Genomic DNA, 21288 nt, shown 5'->3' with positions numbered 1-21288 from the left:
TTACCAATGGAAAGGAAGAACATCTAGAATTTAGGAGGAAAACACATCAGAAGAGAATCCTTGTATATTAATGCTAACTGGGATCTAAGAAATCTTACCTTACACCTTTCATATATGAGAAAGCAGAGGGAGAGGCAAGGATAAATTGAAAAGATACTCATTTCTGAAATACATCTTTGAGAAAGTCACTGAATTCTTATAAAATGTTGAACATTGGCTTCAGCTAGGATAATAATGTTAAATACTCTCTAATTCCTCACCTCATTTTTAAGTTTCAGAAGGAATATCCCTTGATATATCAGAAAAGATTTCCAACCACGGAGAGCGAAGCAGTACTTTTTGGTGACAAACCTACAATCAAACAACCAATGCTAATTTTAAAAAAAACAAAGTTTCGTAGTCTAAGATACTAACTGTATTAAAAATTATGTAATACTTGTAGAACTTTGGTGAATGAAGCCATACTTAAGAATTTAGCTACTAAAAAAGGAAGTCTATTTATTAATAAGGTTTTTCTAAATAAAACACATTTATGGTACCAAAGTAATTTTTTATCAGTGTAAGACTGCTAAGAAAGTAGTGAGTCTCAACTGTGAGCAAATAACAAAAGCAATACCAGATACTTTAACCAGAAACAATTTTTTTTTTTTTGATACAACATCTGGAAAAGCTATTACGGTGTGTGCTAAAATTTTATTTACTTGAATTTTGAAACCTGACATGTTTATCAAGATTAAGCTATAATTCTGTTTTTAAAAGAAATTAACTTATCTGCACATGTGCTTATGAATACTAGTTAAAGTACAAGTTATTTAGGGATACTCTTATTTCTAAGAATAAGAATGTGAAGAATATTGGAAAACTCAGTGAATTCTCTACTGTTAAATGCTGCACTCTTTTGTATACTCTTTTTCTACTTTTGATCTATTTATATATGTGTGTTTTTAAAATATGTACATGTAAGTCTTCAGTTGGCTTTAAACATTTATCCCAAGTGCTTCAGTCATTCAATTTTTCAATAAATATCTTGCATTCTTATGTTCATGTATCTACTGGAAGATAGTGGTGTAAAAGAAGTATAAAGCAATCATGTATTCATTCAAAATATATTTATTTAGCAACTACTATGTGCCTTTTATTATTCCAGTGATAGAGAGACTAAGATGAATAAAACAAAATGTCTTTCTTGAAAGTATTTATTTTCTAATCAAGGGAGACACCTATCAGATACTTAAAATAACAATACACACTCTGAAGGAGTCCTTCAGCTGAATACTGAGCTCTTTAGTTATGTAACAGTTCTCTCAGCTAGTGTTTTTCAAACTGTTACATATTAGAATCACCTGGAAAGTTTTAAAATAATACATGCTCAGGCTCTACCTTATATCAGTTACATCCAAATTTTAAGGGATGATATATAGGCATCAGTATTTTCAAACTCTCTAGATGATACCAATATTTACCCAACTTTGAGAATCAGTCCCTAAACACTTTTTATAAACAAGTAAATACCAACCTGGTGGCACATTGGCTTTATTATTTCACTGGAAGAAAATGCAGATTATAAATGCTTTTCATCTTAATACAGGGTTATCTATATTTCTGCTTTACTGACTTAACACAAACTTGAGGCAGTTTTTCTTCCATATTTTACTCTAAGATTATTTAATATCCATTCAAGTGTAAAAATGTACAGAGTATCTGGGATGTCATTAACACTTATTGTTCAATGACTTTTGATTTATCAATGTAATGTTGTACTCTAAAATGACAGTGTTTCATTTGAGATTTTTTATTAAAAACTTGAATAGAAAATGGCAACTATATATCTTTTGCCCAGAAACCTTAGCTGTAAGATTATAGGACCAAATTAGATCTTTTTCTAAGGTGTTTATATGCTAAAACTTCCTGTTTAAAGATGTATAATGTGAATTCTATGCATATTGAGATAAAAATTATTGTGGGTTTGTAACAATTTAATTTTGTTTTTGTATTTATTGATATTAAATATATAAATACTATAAAGACAGTAATTTTTCATCTGAGCTAGTGTGCATGCAATTGAGATTATAAAATTGGTGTAACAATTTAGTAACATGGGGTGCCTGGGTGGCTCATTCGGTTAAGTGTCTCACTCTTGATTTTGGCTCAGGTCATGATCTCACTATTCCTGAGTTCAACCCCTGCATCTGACTCTGCACTGACAGTATGGAGCCTGCCTGGAATTCTCTCTCACTCCCTCTCCCTCTTTCTCTGCCCCTACCCCACTCATGTTTTTGCTTTCTCTTGCTTGCTATAAATAAATAAATAAATACATAAATAAATACATAAATAAACAAACTTTAAAAAATTTTAATGACATGAATTTGAAGTCAGGTTTGAATTTTACCATGCTATTTACTATGTAACCTCAGACAAATTACTTAACTGCTCTAAGTTCTACTTTCCTTATCCATAAGATAAAGATTATAATAGTATCTCTCTTTTAGGATTGTTGTGAGAATTAAACTGAACAATGCATATGTAGTGCTTAGCAGTATCTAGCCTAGAAGAAGCATTCTATAAATATTAACAATTATTATTAGAATTACCTAGAATTATAGCACTTAGAAGAGATCTTAGCAAAAACATAGTCCTGTATTCTTTCAGTTGTTTTGGGCACACATGAACCAAACAAAATTGTGAACAATTGGTGAGTCTTATTAAACTATTGTTTAGTTACGAGATTAGGGTTCTGATTGTACACACTGGCTAAAAAATTTTAATCTAATATAAAGGGAAAATTTGATAAGGAAGGAAAGTGCAAATACCTTCAGAACCAATATTCTTGAGTATGTGAAAACATGGGATGCAGTTTTCACCATATGTTTCTATTCTATCATTGGCAATAATTTGACCTCATATTTGGTGAAATTAGAGATAGTTCTGAAATTTTATATCCTGGCAACCTGTGTACTTCTCCAACAGATATACCAGCCTTTGATTTTGAAGGTAAAGAGTGTGTGTGTGTGTGTGTGTGTGTGTGTGTGTGTGGCGTTGAAGCCTTTCTAGGAGAGAAAATGAAGGATGGCTAGTTTTAATATTAAACTCTTAACTGAAAGAAATAAAGTCAGTTTCACTAGAATAAACTTAACAGTTCTAAATACAATAAAGTACAGCAACTAACAATCTTTTATTACTCAAAAATAGCTCTTTTATTGACTCAGAATCTTATTTCTTATTTTCTAAGAACTAGGGGTGGGGGATGTACAGATTAGCTGTTATCTCCTGAAAACCTCAGAATGTGCATGGAGGAAATGCAGAATGTAAAAGACAAATGAAAGTAGTGATGATTTTTTCCTCATTATAAAAACAATTTTTGAATTAAAGCATAGATTCATATACACTGGTTGATCTCTGAATTGTTCTTCCATAAGCAACTAGGAGACCAAATTATATGAAACAACTGTTTTTAGATAATGAGCTGTAGGTAATATGGGACTGTGATAACTGAGAAAAGGGGAAACAAAGGTGGTGAGACTTATGATTACCCCTAGATTACTACCTGGAGGCAACTATCAGGCCACAGTACAGGGAGAGAGAACCAAAACAAAGCCCAGTGTCTCACTACATTTAGTAGCTAGAGGCCAGAGTTCAGGATGACTGAAGAGCTGCAAAACAACAAAAAGCTCTAGAGATCTGCAGAATAGTCTAAAGGTTTTTTCTGAGTAATAATTGGGGTTGGGTGAAGGAAATCATTTGAGTACTATTCAACAAGACCAACAAAATAACATAAGCAGTAAATCAAATAATCCCTGGACCTCACTGAGCTGGGAATAGTTCATGTTACCAGCCAGAATAAAGCTCCTAATACATGGGGCATTGGATAGCATCTTCAGGAGAGTTATGCTTTACTAGTGGGACCAAATTAGCCCTAGAATAAAAACTGCTATGGATTAACCCTAACAAACCTTAAAAACAAGCCTCAAAATGTTCAAATTGATCAAGTAACTTCCTGTGTGCCACCATAAGTTCCACACTTTTAAAAATAAAACAAAACCCAGCATTCAACAATGTAAAAATCACAATGTCCAGCATCTAATAAAAAATTACCAGACATGACTTACTATGTGATCATTTCATAATATATACAATGTTATATCATTATGTTGTACACCCAAAACTAATATGTTGTATGCCAACATACTTCAATAGAAAAATAATAGTAATAATAAAAAGAAAAAAATTATTAGACATGCAAAGAAACAGAAAAAATATATGTAACCCATAACCGGGGGGAAAAAATCAGTCAATAGACACCCTGGAATGACAGATATAATGGAATTAACAGACACTTTAACAATTATTATAAGTATATTGTAGGATATGAATGAAATAGGGAACACAGTGATAGAAGATATTTAAAAAGATCCAAATAGAAATTGTAAATATTAAAAATACAATACCCAAAATGAAAGATATATATAATGAAATTAAGAGCAAATTAGACACAGCAGAAAAAAAGATCTGTGAACTTGAAAACAGCAATAGGCACTACCCAAGATAAAGAGAAAACAAAATGAGAAAAAAGCACAGAGCCTCAGTGAAGTGTGTGAAACTATGAAACTGAGTAATGTGTACAACAGGAGCCTAGGAATGAGAGAAGAAAAAAAGGAAGACATAAAAATTATTGGTCAAAAGTAATGGCATTTCTTCTAAATGTGATGAAGACCACAAATCCACAGAAACTCAGGTAACCCCCAGCAAAAGAAAGAAAACCACACCAAGGCACATACTACAATCAGGTTGCTGAGAACTATTGATAGAGAAATCTTAAAAGTATCCAGAGAGGATCATCTGGGTGGCTCAGTCGGTTAAGCTTCTGAATCTTGATTTCAGCTCAGGTCGTGAAAGCCCTGTGTAGGGCTCCACACTGACATCTCAGAGCCTGCTTGGGATTCGCTCTCTCCTTCTCTCTGCCCCTCCCCTGCATGCACACGCACTCTTTCTCTCAAATAAACACTTTTTTAAAAATCCAGAGAAAAACATAATTTATACAGGAAAATAAAAATAATGGTAGACTTGTAAAAAAGCAATCCCAGAGAACAATTGAATGATACTATTTTAGATTTGCTATTCTGGCTGGGAGCTGTTGGCAGTTCACCAATAAAAGTCTGGGCAGGGACTATTAGTACCTTACCAGCCACCAGTGATAGTCCCCTCATTATGAGCCAGCCATCGGCTGATCTGACTCTAAAACTCAATTTTAGTCATCTTCCTGGAACTAGTCTTAGTTCTATTATAGGTCATGTTCCCCATATTTTGAGACAAATATTTGCATAGAATATTACTGGAAAGTACTCTCGGGAACACTTGTAAGAAAGTGATGGAGTTGGGATGGGGCAAAAGAAAAAGTTGAACTACAGTGCAATTGCAACAGAGGCCTCAGCTGATCCCATGAGGGGCTCTGAAGCTGAGATGGCTCTTCAGAATTGTCCCAAACAGAGAAAGTGCTAGGCCTTTGTACCTTTATGTAAACCAGTCACTGAATATGGGTTGATTCTGAAGAGGAGGTGTAACCTTGAGTGAGACAACTCGCTTCTGCCAAGCATACAGTTCCTAAAGAGGACTGCAGCCAATAGTCCTGGCAGCTGGGGGAATTCATGACATAGCAGTGAATGGAGGTCTGCGTGGAACACCTCATCCTCACCACAGAGGACCCCTAGCATTAAAAAGAACAAAAAGCAGCGAGGGGTTGGTGGGGAGGATTTCTGTTAATATGATACCAGAGAGAAAGGGGGACGGAGGGAGGAGAGGTTGTGAGAATCAGTTTTCATTTAGTTTTTACTTTAGCATTTACTAATTTTAATTTCTCTTGTTAAAAAGTTATTTCCATTTATTGTAGATGATTTGGAAACAAAAGTTTAAATCACCCATAATCTTACCAACCAGATACAGCCCTATGAAAATCTTGAAGTTCTTTCTCCAGGACTTTATGTCTTTTAATGGTTCAAGAAAAAGTAGCTCTTTTTTTTGTCTTCTAAAACTTCTATGGCTGGTTAGGATTTGAGATTGGTAATAAATTTCCCAAAACTTCATGCCGAAGCTAAAAATACAATGATCAAGACCTGCCATTCTTGTTCATTATGTACAATGTCTCAGATTTTTACATTTGTGGGCTTTCATCAGCTTTCAGGTTACTTGGAAGTTCTGAAGACTGCATTCTGTCTCATGATTCTCACGATCTGATTTGTCAGGCAGCACCTTATGCTCGAGCAAAGAGTCCAAATTTCTTTCTCTTCCCCAGCTTAATTGATACTCTTGTGTCCCCTCCACTAAGACTCATGCCACCTATTGCTAGGCTAGAAATTATCAAGCACGATACTCATTGTTCATTAAACTGAAAATCAAATTTTAACATCAAACAATAGATTGGAAGGAATCACCCAAATGTTGGTTGAATTTAACTTTTGGAATCATTGTTGGATAATTTCTACAATGACTATCTTTTGTTTTGTTTATTTAAACTATTAGGAAGTTTGATTTTGGTGACTCATGGGCAGCAGGGCCATCTGCAGGTCTCCTCTGATGCAGCTCTGATTAGTCCTGAATTGTCTTCTTAAAAGGGATTCGACTCTACTGAATATTTATGGCTTTATAACGTCAAATACAAAGTGATATGAAGCACAAATTTAGGAAGCATAAATTTACAGTTACAAATCCCTGTTAGGGATTTTTTAACCCACTGACCTAATATCAATTGTCGTATGTATAATTATAGACAAAATAATAAACATAATGTATCGGACCTTCAATATATATGGAATGAGCATAAATATTGGGATCATGCAGGACTGGGTTCTAATTGTGGCTCCATTACATTAACATTTTTAATCTTTCTGACATGCAGTTTCCATATTTATAAAATGAGAATGATACTTCCTTCTTGACATCTTTGAGAACCCAAATGAGATAACATGTATAAAGTGCCTGGCATAGAATATGCATACAATGTGTCCCAATGAACAATAGTTCCCTTTCCCTTAAAATTAAAACAAACACGTAAGAAAATCTAAAGACTATTTATTGCCTTTGTACCCAGTCTGTTTAAGAGTTGTAAAATATACCATTACCTTTTGGGGGAAAATGGAGTTTGAAGGAACTGTCTTCTTAGGATACTTATTATCCACTGTGCCCTCTGTTTTCATTTTTATGCCTTTTACATTTTAAATATATGTAGATAACTGCAAAGAACATTTCCTCAAGATAATTACAAGCAATTGATAAACAGTACATGCTGAATTGGGGGGATAGGAAGGCTTATTTTTTAATGTGTATATCCTTGTAACTGTTCTAAATTCTATCATTTTTTTTCAAGTGAAAACAAATAAATATAAATATCTGGAAAAGGAAAATATATGAGATTATCCTTATATAAAAAATAAATAAGGGGTGTCTGGGTGGCTCAGTCGGCTAAGCATCCCACTTCAGCTCAGGTCATGAACTGTTTGAGTTCGAGCCCCATGTTGGCTTGTGTTGAAAGCTCAGAGCCTGGAGCCTGCTTCGGATTCTGTGTCTCCCTCTCTCGCTGTCCTCCCTCCCTTGCTTGTGCTCTCTCTCTCTCAAAAATAAACATTAAAAGGGGCGCCCAGGTGGCTCAGTCGGTTAAGCGTTCAACTTCGGCTCAGGTCGTGATCTCACAGTCTGTGAGTTCAAGCCCCCCACCCCTACCCCACCCCCGTCCGGCTCTGTGCTGACAGCTCAGAGCCTGGATCCTGCTTCGGATTCTGTGTCTCCCTCTCTCTCTGCCCCTCCCCCGCTCACACTCTCTCTATCAAAAAATGAATAAGCGTTAAAAAAAATTTTTTTTAAACATTAAAAAAATGATAATTCCTTCTCTCCACCCTTCAAGTCTTTGCTTCTACATGGAACAAGACAGAAAAGGAGAAGGCTTAACTGAACAATTCAGATTTGGGATAAACTTTCTAAATTCTTAATATATACTCTCAAGGGAACCCGAATTATGTAGTAGACAATTATTTCTCTTTGCAGACTTTTCTACCAAGAACTCAGAAAAATCTTTGCCTTGGGGGATTTTATCATCTATGTAGAAAGCTGACGCAAATACAGTTACCTTGGTAAATACTACACCAAGACAAGATCCTTTGCTTATCCAGCATTTAAGACATGTTGGAAGCATGAATTATGCTATGATGATCCATAAAGTCCAGGCTGAGCTAAAAGAAATATAGTAAAACCTGTGCTATCTGGAAAACACAGGCCAGAATAATTAGTAATTAATCATTTTACTACTGGTTTCCAAAGACTTCCGAATCACATTAATTGGCCTTTGTTAACATCTACTATGTTATTGTGTGTTATTTGCAGTAACAGTCACCAGTCCCTCTCATCTTCACCTGACTGAATCAGACTGTGTCCTTAGTACTTAGCTGAGGCAACCCCTCCTCTATGAAGTGGCTCTCTTGTGTGTGCTCCCAAAAGACCCCATGCCTACGTCCAGTACTGAGCTTACCACAATTTGTTAAAATAATTTGCTTACCTGTCTGTCTCCTTCCATCAAACCATGAGCTTCTAGAGGCTAGGAACTGTCTTGTTCATTATTATCTCCAATACCTATCAGTGCCTAGCATACACTTAGGAGAGATTCAAGAGATGTTAAATGAAATAAATAGCTAGCTGCATGGATCTGTCTTGGGTATGGGGCACCGAAGTCTCTAAATGAGATTTTATAGAATAAATGTTTCTGAAAAGCTCTCTTGTACAGTGTCTATGATTTTCACAGAACCAATCAGTTTTTGATCCTCATTATTCACAACTCCATATTTGTGAACTCATCTGCTTTAACCCTCAAACTGACACTTGCAGCACCTTCACGGTCATCCCTGGACATACCCAGAGCGGCATAATATTTGAATCACCAACTCGCATGTTTCCAACTAAGGTTGAACAAGGTGACATTCTGCCTTCTTGTTTCAGCTCTCATACTCTAAGTAATCATCCTTTTTTTGCAGTCTATGTGGTGCTATGTTTTTTTGCATTATTGTGCTTTTGGTCTGTGGTTTCACTATTTAAAATTAACCCCAAGCATAGAGCTAAAGTGCTATCTAATGTCCCTAGGCATACCAAAACTGGAATGTATCTTACAGAGAAAATGCATGTGTTAGATAAGCTTCATTCAGGCATGAGTTATAGCACTGTCGGCTATGAGTTAACGTTAATGCATCAACAACATATATTAAATAATATGTCTTTAAACAAACACACACAAAACAAGGTTATGAATTAATGGATTGATGAAAATGTGATCAGAATCTCACAGGAACCTAAACTTGTAATTATCCTAGAAGCAAGTTTTCAGTATTTGCTAACTCAGTATCCATGGTGACTTTATAGAACATTATTGCAAATAATGAGAATCAGTTATTTGCATTGCCATATGTTTACAAAGCAGTGGAGGTGTCATTACTGATTTTTCCCCTATACATTTCTATATTTCCTGTATTTATTACAAACATGTACTAATTTTATTACAAGGATAATATTTTTCAGAATATATATATTGTTGGAGATAGTGTGGTATGATGAGTACAAAACACTGATTTAGCAGTCAGATCTGGGTTTGAGTTACTGTTCTGTCATTCACTAGCCACGTAACTTTGGAAAAGTTATTTAACTTTTCACAGCTGTTTCCCCGTGTGTAAAACAGGGATGATACTATGTACCTTGGGGAGTTATTTTGAGAGTTAGAAACAATATATCTAAAATATCCAGTTCACAATGTAGTACACAATGCACTCTCAATTAAAACACAGCTATTAATATTATTAGCTTTCTGCTGGGACCAAATTGCAGAGACCCAAGCAAGCCTCAGAGGCTCACAGGACTTAGGGCATTCATGTTTCATCCCAATTGCTAACCCCATTCACAAGCACAAGTTTTATAGATTCGGTGCTTCAGCTTCTCTCCACTTGTGTTCGTTCGGTCAACTATTTTTTTAGTGTCCAAATGTGCAAGAACTTTTCCAGTTCTCTTTTCTGATGTGCTAAATCATGTGATTTCGACCTTTATGGAACTACAGTGACTTTGAACTTGGCTTATATACCCCATCAAATACCAGGATATGGGAGCTGGGACAATTAACTCTAAAAAGTAGCCTATTTTAGAAAGAGCTTCTTTTTAATCAAGTCCCATCAGATATTTGCTTAGGTACAGTCCCAGCTGTTTGCCTTTTAAACTGTTTAATATGTGTGGCATGATAGTGCTTGATTTTCCCACAATGACCTCCCAAAGGTGTTCTACGTACTTCTTCCTTTTAAAAATTCATATTCTGCTCTCTCTCTACCAAGCTGGGAAGATTAAACTACCAGTACATTTATAAGAGTCTAGCCTGAGATGGTCAATAGGATCTGACTGTTGTACAGATTTAGCATACTTCTAAATTGGAAGCTCTATTTCAAAAAGGAATTTTTGAGAATAATTGAATCCACACCTCAGATAAATTTAATAAGAATGACTTGGACATAATTCATGCTTCTAGAAATAAACTCACAGTGGGAGTTCCACTTGGTCTCCCATACAGGGAGGGGCAGCAGTGTATTTCTGTGTGCCCCCCCCATCATGATCTCAACTGTGTTGTCCTGTTCCTTAGTATAAGAGCACTTGAGATGTCACTATCTGTGTACCCATGTGTTGTCCAAGAGGCTGACAAAATCCCTCCACGCATGGCTCAGTGTGCCACTGCTGCCATTACCAACACAGCTTTGCTGACCTCACCCTTCAGTGTTTTCCTCTTGTCTCTGCTTTTATGCTGCATTCTGCTTTTCTCCTGCACACTGAAATGGCCTCTCCGTACATCCTCTTTGCTTTTGCTTCAGCTCTGAAGCCATGTTGGAGAGACTATTTACCTTTGGGAAATGAATATTCTTTTGCCACCAACCCCCTCACCATGTGTTTCTTCTGTAACACACCCTGGATCTTGGGAACAGGAAACAGTAAGTAGTTTTTTTCATTCCAGAACATCCTGGGCCATAGCTACACAGCAGGGATCAAAGCAGGCACACATCAAAAACACCCCAACCGAGAGGAGCAGCCCTCAAGCTTCAGCGCCTCTGGCTCTTGTTATCATCACTGCCTGTGAGTCATGTGTATCTCATCTCATCTCTTTCCCCTGTCTGCTGTTCCTTCTCCAGGCTCTGCGAGAAATCTGTTCTTTACCAAAAACTTTCTTAACAATTCAAGATAAAAACTCCTTCAACTTTTCCCATCTTTCTTCCTCATATAATTAGTAATAGATAAATAATTTCAGTGATATTCATTTGACATTTCTTAAGCCCTTATTGTGTGCCAGATACCATGCTAAGTGATGAGCCTTAAAAAATGAATGACACACTCCCTACTCTCAAGGAGCTTTTGAGTAATGGAGCAAGACAGCCAACACATAAACAGTTCTAATATAGTATAATACAGTCAGTGGTGGAGGCAGGCAAAGGGGCCTTTGGGAGTAAATAAGAGGGATGCTATTTCTCAGATAAGGCGAAGCCCCTAGCTGAGTATTTTTCCAGGCAGTGGGTGCTGGGCTGTTGAGGAGGGGTACGCAGGAAAAGGGCGAATCATAGGGATGAGATACAGATCTGTTCTGTTAGGGAGGAATAATAGAAGCAGAAGTGCTGAACTACGTATTTGAGGCAGGGACTTACTGGAGACACAGCTGGGAAGAAAGAACATAAAAATTTATCTGACTCATATTCAAAAATTTGGGCTTTATCCTATAAAGATGAGCTTTACTAAAATGCATCCTCCTGTGTCTGCTTGAATAACAGGCCCCCAAACAAGTTCATGTCCTCATGCCAAAAACCCCTGATTATCAACCTTATAAAACTTAAAACAACAACAACAACAAAAACCAACCAAACAAACAAAAAACCATTGTAAATGTGATGAAAATAAAGATCCTGAGATAGAGCGATCATCCCAGATTATCTGGGTAGACCCAATATAATCACAAGGGTCCTTATAGAAGAAAGACAGGAGGAATACGGAAGACAGATGTGAAGAGATGGAAGCAAAAAACAGAAGAGAAAATGCTGCGCAGCTGGCTTCAAAACAGGAAGGGGCCACAAGTCAAAGAATAGAAGCAGCCTCTAGAAGCCGGAAAAGTAAAGGAAATAGATTCTCCCCTAGAGGCTCCAGAAGGAAAGTGACCTTGTCCTACCAATTTAGACTTCTGACCTCTAGAACCATAAGATAATAAATGTGTGTTGTTTGGGTCACTAAGTGTGTGGTAATAATAGGAAATTAATACAACTCCTGAAGACCAGAAATTTTGGGGTTTTTTTCTTCTGTATCTTAAACAGTACCAGAATACACCACCCCAAAATATGCCTCTTTGGCATGTGGGTTATTTTGAGCTAAAGGCTACTGAGAACCAGAACACCCAGAAAAAGATCTAAAATCAGGGCACACGTTTCCCTTTTGTAAAAGAAATTCACATTTATGGAGGAAATTTCCATTTGTAAAGATGTCCCTCTTTCCTATAACAGGAAAAGGAGAACCCAACAACTCACCAATGGAGAAGGCACTGACAAATCTGGTTAACAAACCTTATTAAACCTTATTACACTGTTGCTTACTATACGTTTTCTGGCCACCTTCTCACAACTTACCTTTCTTCCCAAAAGCCCTCTACCCCTTTATCAACCACCCCCAAAATGTAAAAGCTTACCATGACTATTTATGTAACTCATACTTCTGCAGTTAAGCAATTTCAGCTGGGCTCAGGATAGTTTTTCTGGTCTTGCCTGACCTGGAATGTCCTCAGCTGAGATGAATCGTCTTCATTTCATGTGGTCTCTCACCTTCTAAGCAGGCTAGCCTGGGCTTTTTTTCACGGCAGAGACAAAAGTCCTAAGACACAGAGTGGACTTGGGCAATACCTCTAGAGGATTAGGCCTGGAACTGGCACAGCATCTCTTCTACCACATTCCATTGGTCTAAGGAAGTCACAGACCAGCCCAGTTTTGAGGAGTGGGAAAACAGATTCCATCTCTTGATAGAAAGAGTTATAAAGACAGATTGCAGAGGGCATGAATAAGGGCCACCATTTGTCATCAATCTTCCACATGACCCAATGATTCTTTTCTGTCTTACCTCAGCATCATAACTACTCTCCTTCTGAAGTGACAGAAATAATAATAGCTGACATTTATTGAGCACTTGTTGCCAGGCAGTATTCTAAGTACTTTGCATTAATAATTTATTTTATTCTCAGAAGAACTCTTTGAGGTAAGTATAATTATTACTGGCATATTAAAAGAGGAAACAAAGGCACAAGGAGGTAAAATAATTTAAGAGATCCTTTCCACCAGGAAAAAAAGAAAAGATCTCAGAGGAGCCATGTGATGCTGCTGAGAATTAAGACAGAATTGAACAGCTCTCCAGATCATCTGAAGGCATGAACACTTTTCCATAGCCTCCGGTCACAACAAAAGGCATTCCTTTTCCACAAGATTCAGACGCTAAAGCACTCAAGAGAATGAAGCTGTCCCACCATTGTTAAAGAGAGAGTTGTACATTTACAGTCTCAGCCAATGATTTTTAAAAGGCAAATTTTTAAATCATCTTTAACAGGAAGAATTCCTCTGTGTAAGTTTTCTTCACCATCCCTATAGAATCCGTTTTGCTTTAATTCCAGCAATCTGAATCAAGTGACAATGATGCCGGACACTGGGAACATCAGGAATTATAGGAACTTACAATTTGACATGGCAAAGTAAACTGGAATTAATGACACAATACTAGAAGAAGAACCAACGAGGTAGTTCTAGAGAATTGAGTCTTTCCGTAGAGCCAAAAATGACCCTGACTGGCCTCAACTTTGAAGCATGCTCTAACCAATAACAACAAGGTCCCTTGCCTCTCTGTCTGATCTACCTCTGATCTTGCCTTTTAAGCTTTTCCTACCCTGATAACAGGCATCTAAGTTCTTTTGTGCCTGCCTTGCTTTAGCCAGCCTGCATGCCCTATTGTGTTTCTCCATCTTGTCTTAACTACCAACTTAGATCTAATGAGCCTGAATCTTCAGAGAGAGAATCTGTATTTCTAAAAAGTATCCCAGGTGATTCTTATGACAATGTAGATTTGGTAAACACTGCTTTATCTCTCATGTAGCATGATTTTAACTAACATGACTACTTGAATCTAGAAAGATCACAGCTTAATTCTTATTGGCTTGACAGACTCCTACAAGCTGGGTTCATGAAAATTGGTTTCCATGGTGGGAAGTAAATTTTGCCAGGGAACTCAGTCTGGACATTCATATTGGGTATAGCCCAATTGAGAGACAAGACCTAGAGCCCCACCCCTGATAATCAAAAGTGACATAGAAAAGTGCTCTCTGGGGGCACCTGGGTGGCTCAGTCAGTTAGGTGTCTGACTTCGGCTCATGTCATGATCTCACTGCTCGTGGGTTCGAGCCCCGCGTTGGGCTCTGTGCTGACAGCTCAGAGCCTAGAGCTTACTTCAGATTCTGTGTCTCCCCCCTCTCTGCCCCTCCCATGTTCATGCTCTGTCTCTCTCTGTCTCTCAATAATGAATAAATGTTAGAAAAAGAAAAAGAAAAGTGCTCTCTGGCATCCATATGGGCCACACATGGGCTGTCAGAAGTAAATGTTCTCTGGTGGAGAGAAAAGATTAAAATTGACAAATATGAAAATATGCTTTGACATACCCCAAATCTAGTTGCTATACTCCACACCAAGGCCATTTCAATTCTTTTTTTTTTTTTCATTCTTTTTTTTTTCAATATACGAAATTTATTGTCAAATTGGTTTCCATACAACACCCAGTGCTCATCCCAAAAGATGCCCTCTTCAATACCCATCACCCACCCTCCCCTCCCTCCCACCCCCCATCAACCCTTAGTTTGTTCTCAGTTTTTAAGAGTCTCTTATGCTTTGGCTCTCTCCCAAACCTAACCTCTTTTTTTTTTTCTTCCCCTCCCTCATGGGTTCCTGTTAAGTTTCTCAGGATCCACATAAGAGTGAACACATATGGTATCTGTCTTTCTCTGTATGGCTTATTTCACTTAGCATCACACTCTCCAGTTCCATCCACGTTGCTACAAAGGGCCATATTTCATTCTTTCTCATTGCCACGTAGTACTCCATTGAAGGCCATTTCAATTCTAAGTTGAAAGTAAAAGCAATGAGACTTTTACTAATAAGTTAGATACACTTTTCAAACTTTAATATCCTAACATGTAAATGGGAGGTTTGTACTAGATAATCTCTAAGCTCCTTTATACTAATCTTGGATTCTGCGTTGGTCTAGTCAAAGAAAATATAACTAGTCATTGGTATGACTGAAATGTTTATTGAATTGATAGTAGTTTTACTATATTAATCTGACTGTTAATTCAATAAAGACCAACAAATCTATTTATTTCTGTAAACCCAGCTAATGTTTCCAACTTAATCCAAGTTCGGACATCGGGCAGGGAGGAAGAAGGAACTCCTTGTCACTTCCTTTTCTCTTCACCTCTTACATTCCCAGAAGCTCTGAAAGAAGCCAGTGGTCCAATGACTGATTAAATAGTTTTCCTCCATTCCATAGTAGAGAAATTCATTTAATGCCCTTCATAGAAGAGATGGCACCACTGTCTCTTCTACCCTATTTCAAATGTGATCTTTATACTGATTCTTTCAAATCTATGTTCTACTAGTTAGAAGCTTCACAGCCATAACAATCTAAAATAGATCTTCTCAATGTAACAGTTAAAATGTAATTTCAGTGCAATTGGAGCCTTTCTAAATCAGTTGTTAAAAGAAATTCCTGATTAATGAATATAAATAATAACACATTACCCACTCAGAAATGTGTCCTCATACAAAAATATATAAAAAAGCAATTTAGCTCAACAGTAGATGATTCAAACAAAAAATCTATAGTGTCCACTCAGAAGTGTGAACACTAAAAATGAAAGTGATTTTTAAGATGTAGTTTCTTCGAATAATTGTCTCAACTGTATATGACCAGGCAGTTATGATGAACTTAGCTAAAGAAAGATCATGAGAGATTTATAGTGGTAAAAAAAAAAAAAAAGCTAGCAAATCGGATTGAATGTGAATTTCTGCATTTATGATTGATGCCAGAAAAAGTCATTGTAGCAGTTTCACGGAATATCTCACAGCTTGAATGCACATTTTTGTGCCATTACCAGCAGTTGCAAACTAAACCTCAAAGCTTGCATGGTAAAAACAAAACAAAACAACAACAAAAAACAAAACAAAAAAAAAAAACAAAGCTCGCATGGTAAGCTATCAGAATCTAATTTAATTTCCGCCCCCCCTTGACCTTTTTTTTTATATGTAACATAAGCAGAGTTTGGAAATAAGTCAATTTGACAAGTCTGACTTGAGCATCTTTAATGAATTCTTTTCTGATATTTCACTTCTTCATAATTATATTTGATGTCCTATCAAATATCTGGCCAGACGTTGAATTATAAAATATCATTAAAGCCCCATAACTTATGCACAACTTTGCCATGTTTTCTTTTATGTGTGGCTTCTCTCCTTCTCTTCCCCTGTGTGCCCTTGTACTATTCTGACCTTCTGAGAAGCAACTTAATTCTGGCAGAGGTTTTCAATGTGACACCTCATTTTACAAACTTGATTGGAATTCAGGGTATTGAATCATGGCTTGAATAGTTTGAGCTAAGCTACAGCATTATATTTCAAAAATATCCTAAAAAACAATCTTCCCACCCATTTTCTACAGTGGCCCAAGGCCATTTGATTATAAAATATATGCGTTATTGAATATACATTTTTTTAAAAAATGGGTATTCTCTTCATAAACCATAATAATAGCATCCTCATCAATTATAGATATTACTTTGCTAAATGGGTTTACCTTTTCCTTTTTTTGAGTTATGCTCTCAGAGTCATTTTGAGATAGTGAATTAACCTATAGAAGGATGAAGTGTTGTTCATTCACCTCTTCATTCATTCATTTTTAGGCATTGTTCTTTTTTAAAAAAAATTTTTTTAATGTTTATTTTCGATAGAACACAAGGCGAGAAAGAGAAGAGAGAGATACAGCATCTGAAGTATGCTCCAGTCTCTGAGCTGTCAGCACAGAGCCCGACACAGGGCTAGAACCCACAGACCATGAGATCATGACTTGAGCTGAGGTCAGTCGTCCAACAGACTGAGCCGCCCAGGCACCCCTTCTAGGCATTGTTCTTGGTCCTAGAGACCCATACATGGATCCTGCTGCCAAGGCCATGATCCACAATTAACTGCTGCCTTTTAAAAATTTTATCTATCAATTTATTGCTTCATATTGGAAGAATATAGAGCTGCCTTTGCCATATCATGAAGTAAGTACTGGATATTGCTCAAATGGACATATAATTAGCTTCTCACTTGTTTGAGTTTAGGAAATACTGCTGTTTATTTGTTTAAATTTGAAGGCAATAAAAAGCTTGATGTTGTCACAGAGATTAGTATTAAAACTTTAAAAAAACATATACTGAGGGGCACCTGGGTAGCTCAGTTGGTTAAGAATCTGAATCTTGATCTCAGCTCAGGTTTTGATCTCAGGGTCGTGACTTCAAGCCCCACACTGGGCTCCACACTGGGTGTGAAGCTGACTCACAAAAAAAAAAAAAAACAAAAAAACAAACAAACAAAAAAAAAAACCATATACTGAGCACATAACCCTATTATTATTACACACCAACCTCATTTGGGCTTGAGAATAAATGTGTTGGCTATTTTGACTGTTAGGTGTCAGGACAGTGACCTAAAAGTAACCAAAAGACCCATTTATCCAAAATAACTTCCTTGACAGTCAACCCTAATACTAAAAATTTATACCATTCATTCATCTAATCATCCATTCATTTGTTCACTCACTTATACTGGCTATGTGTTCTGCATTGTGCTAGACAATGGGGATAAAAGACTAAATAAAAACACCCTAATCTTGATGTAGAGAAGCTGACAGATTGGTTGGGGAAGCAAATAAATTGCCAATTATAATACAATACAGGTGTTACAATGGGGAAATACAAAGCTGTGAGGTAATGCATGTCATATGTTGTATATTCTTGGGGCTATATTGTCTATCCTAATTAAATAAAACATCTCAATGAGTGCAAAAAATAATAAATTAGGCAAACACTTGTGCTCATGCAAACTCTAATGAAGTCTGATGAAGAAAGGGACTTTGGGGCACCGGGTTGGCTCAGTCGGAAGGGCACACAACTCTTGATCTTGGAGTTTGAGCTCCATATCGGGTGTAGATTAAAAAACTTTAGAAGAGGGAGTTTCTCTTTTGATTCACTACCATATACATAGTGTACACACTATTTGTAAGTCTTAACAGTCTTTTTAAAATTTCTTGCCTCCTGCATTATCCAGCCTGCATTAGCATATTATGCCTAATGCCTTTAGTCATAAAATACTATAATCTCACTTTCCCACTTCCAAAGATATGTAACACACCCCCCCTCCAAGTTGTTCTATATGAAATCTAAGCAGGTCTCTGAAATTTATGTCAAAAATTTTATCAGTTGGTGAACTTCAGCTCCCAACCAAAATTAAGCTCTTAAGACTAGATTTATCCTCTTGCCTGAAATAATAAAAATTAAAACAACAGTGTCCGAGATACTCAACATCATACTATAAAAAATAATGATCACTAAACAAGGTAAGTCATCCAAATGTACCAGCTTACTGCTATGAAATGTTTCTGTGCTGTGATGCCCAGAAAGTGAACCTAGATAGAATCTAGAAGATTTTAGTTGCGGAGATGAAGCTGAGAATCTGAGGAGAATGCAGTGACTTAAAATTCACAAGAAGGAGTCCCACAGAAGGGAAAACCTACAGAGAGAATTCTGAAGCTCTGCATAATTTCCCCCTTAAGTATTCTGCTGAAATATTTATCAGTGCTTTTATGTAAGCAAATTACCCAAGGCCAAGAGGAATCTGTCTGGATTAGAGGAAAGTATAGTCACCTGCATTGAACTGAGAGTAGGACCTATCTATTACCACCATCCAAACTAGAATCTCATGATTCATAGAGAATTTAGTAGAACACACAGAAAAATTTTGCCTTAGTATTTGGACAGTACTGAAAAATTGGCCTTACGCTGAGCATTTCAATCCCACTTGAGAAATCTTAATAACAAAACTCAAAAGCACCTGTTTCCAAAAACAATGAGTCCCAGAACAAAGCACAAAAATGTTTAAAGAAATATAAATAAACCTAGCAACCAATGAAGTAAAAATGTAAATGCCTGGTAACCAATAAAAATTACCAGGCATGCAAAGAAGCAGAAAAATATAACCCATAATTAAGACAAAAATCAGTCAATTGACACTGACACATATGTTATAGTTACCAGACAGGTATATTAAAATATTCAAAAATTTAAGTAGAGATACAGGAAATATTAAAAAAAAAGACCCAAATAGAAATTCTAGAGATGAAAACTACAACATCTGATATGAAAATACACTAGATGGTATTAACAACAACAGAATTGATTAATCCAAAAGAAGGCAGAAAAAAGGGGAGGGACAAAGAATAGAAGAAATGAACAGAAAACAGTAAGACGGTAGGCTCAAATTTAACCACATCAATAGTCACATTAAATATGAATGGTCTATATATCCCAACTAAAAGATACATATTATCAGATTGATAAAAAAGACCAAACTATATTCAGCCAACAAGAAATTCAGTTTTAAACACAAACATACACATATATATATATATGTTTAAAGAGATGGGTCTTTGGGGCACCTGATTGACTCAGTCAGTTTAGAGTCTGACTCTTGATTTCAGCTCAAGTCATGATCTCATGGTTTATGGGATCAAGCCCTGTGTTGGGCTCTGCACTGACAGCACAGAGCCTGCTTGGGATTCTCTCTCTCTCTCTCTCTCTCTCTCTCTCTCTCTCTCTCTCTCTGCCATACCCTGCTTGCACACTCTGTCTCTCAAACTAAATAAACGTGAAACAAAATTAATAAAAAAATTAAATTAAAAAAGATTATTCTTTGAGATCAATAACTGATAAACCCCTAGCCAGATTTATCAGTGAAAAAAAAGGAAAAAGGTATAGTTACCAATATCAGGAATGAGAAATGCAACATAACTACAGATTCTACAGATATTAAAAAATAATATGGAATTATTATAGACAACATTATACCAATAGATTCACTAGCTTAGGTGAAATGGATAAATTCTTTGAAAGACACAAACTAACAAATCTTATGAAATAGATACCTTAAATGAAATAGATAATCTAGAGTCCCATCTCTACTAAAGAAATAGAATTTGTTATCAAAACCCTGTCAAAAAACAAAAGTTTCAGGCTTAAACGGCTTCACTGATGAAGTCCATCAAACACTGAAGGGAGAAATAATAGTAATCTGTACAGAGTCTTCCAGACAAGTTAAGAGCTGATAACAATTTCCAACTTATTCTTTAAAGCCAACATAAACTAACCAAAAACATTACAAGAAACAATACACTATAGACTAATATCCTACATGAACATAGATGTAAAAGTCTTAAACAGAATCTAAAAGTTGATTAAAATGATAATATGTTTCTGGTTTATCCCAGAAATGCAAAGTTGGTTTAATATTCTAAGAAAATAAATATAATTCACCATATTAACAAACTAATAAATAATATTCATATGATAATCTTAATGAAAACAACAACATAAAGCATTTGACATAATCTAACATCCATTCCTGATTCAAAACCCTCAGTATGTAGAAAATTTCCTCAACCTGATAAAGGACATCTATGAAAAAAGCTACAGCTGACATCACACTTTATGGTGATAGACTCAGTATTTTCTACTTAAGATCAGGAATTAGACAAGGATGTCCTCTTTTACCACTTCTATTTAACACTGTCCTGGAGGTTCTAGTCAGTAAAATAAGGTGAGAAAAGAAATAAAAACCATCTAGATTAGAATAGAAAAAGTAAAACTGTCTTTATTTACAGCAACATGATCTTCTATTAGAAAATATGATGGAATCTACTTAAAAAACTGCCAGAATAAATGAGTTTAGGAAGAATGCAGGATACAACATCAATTTACAAAAATATATTTCCATAAGCTAACATCTAACAAGCAGAAATTCAAATTTAAATAACTACGATTTACATTGGAATAAAATATTTAATAACTACTTACTAAGTGCTGGGCTTTACCACACAGTGACAAATAAACAAGGGCACTGTCTCAAGAAACTCTCT

The 21288-nt window shown here is 36.2% G+C and overlaps 1 protein-coding gene and 1 long non-coding RNA gene across 2 annotated transcripts in view; one reads left to right on the top strand and one right to left on the bottom strand.

Moving 5' to 3' along the window:
* DEPDC1 (DEP domain containing 1) overlaps positions 1 to 1980 on the top strand; it is a 21438-nt gene extending 19458 nt beyond the window's left edge. Inside the window, exon 12 of the mRNA XM_007089811.3 lies at positions 273 to 1980. Within this exon, the coding sequence (XP_007089873.2) occupies positions 273 to 413 (141 nt within the window). The 3' untranslated portion in view covers positions 414 to 1980. The remainder of the gene's footprint in view (positions 1 to 272) is intronic.
* The window catches only part of LOC122241440, a 26629-nt gene extending 5341 nt beyond the window's left edge, over positions 1 to 21288 (bottom strand). The window contains exons 1-2 of the long non-coding RNA XR_006221582.1: positions 21227 to 21288; positions 261 to 351 (exon numbers count right to left, since the gene is read on the bottom strand). This is a non-coding gene — a long non-coding RNA (uncharacterized LOC122241440). The remainder of the gene's footprint in view (positions 1 to 260; positions 352 to 21226) is intronic.

This window comes from Panthera tigris, chromosome C1, assembly GCF_018350195.1.
Source record: "Panthera tigris isolate Pti1 chromosome C1, P.tigris_Pti1_mat1.1, whole genome shotgun sequence".
Taxonomy (NCBI): Eukaryota; Metazoa; Chordata; class Mammalia; order Carnivora; family Felidae; genus Panthera; species Panthera tigris.
The sequence above is the reverse complement of the archived record's forward strand: the minus strand, read 5'-3'. Positions and strand labels throughout refer to the sequence as shown.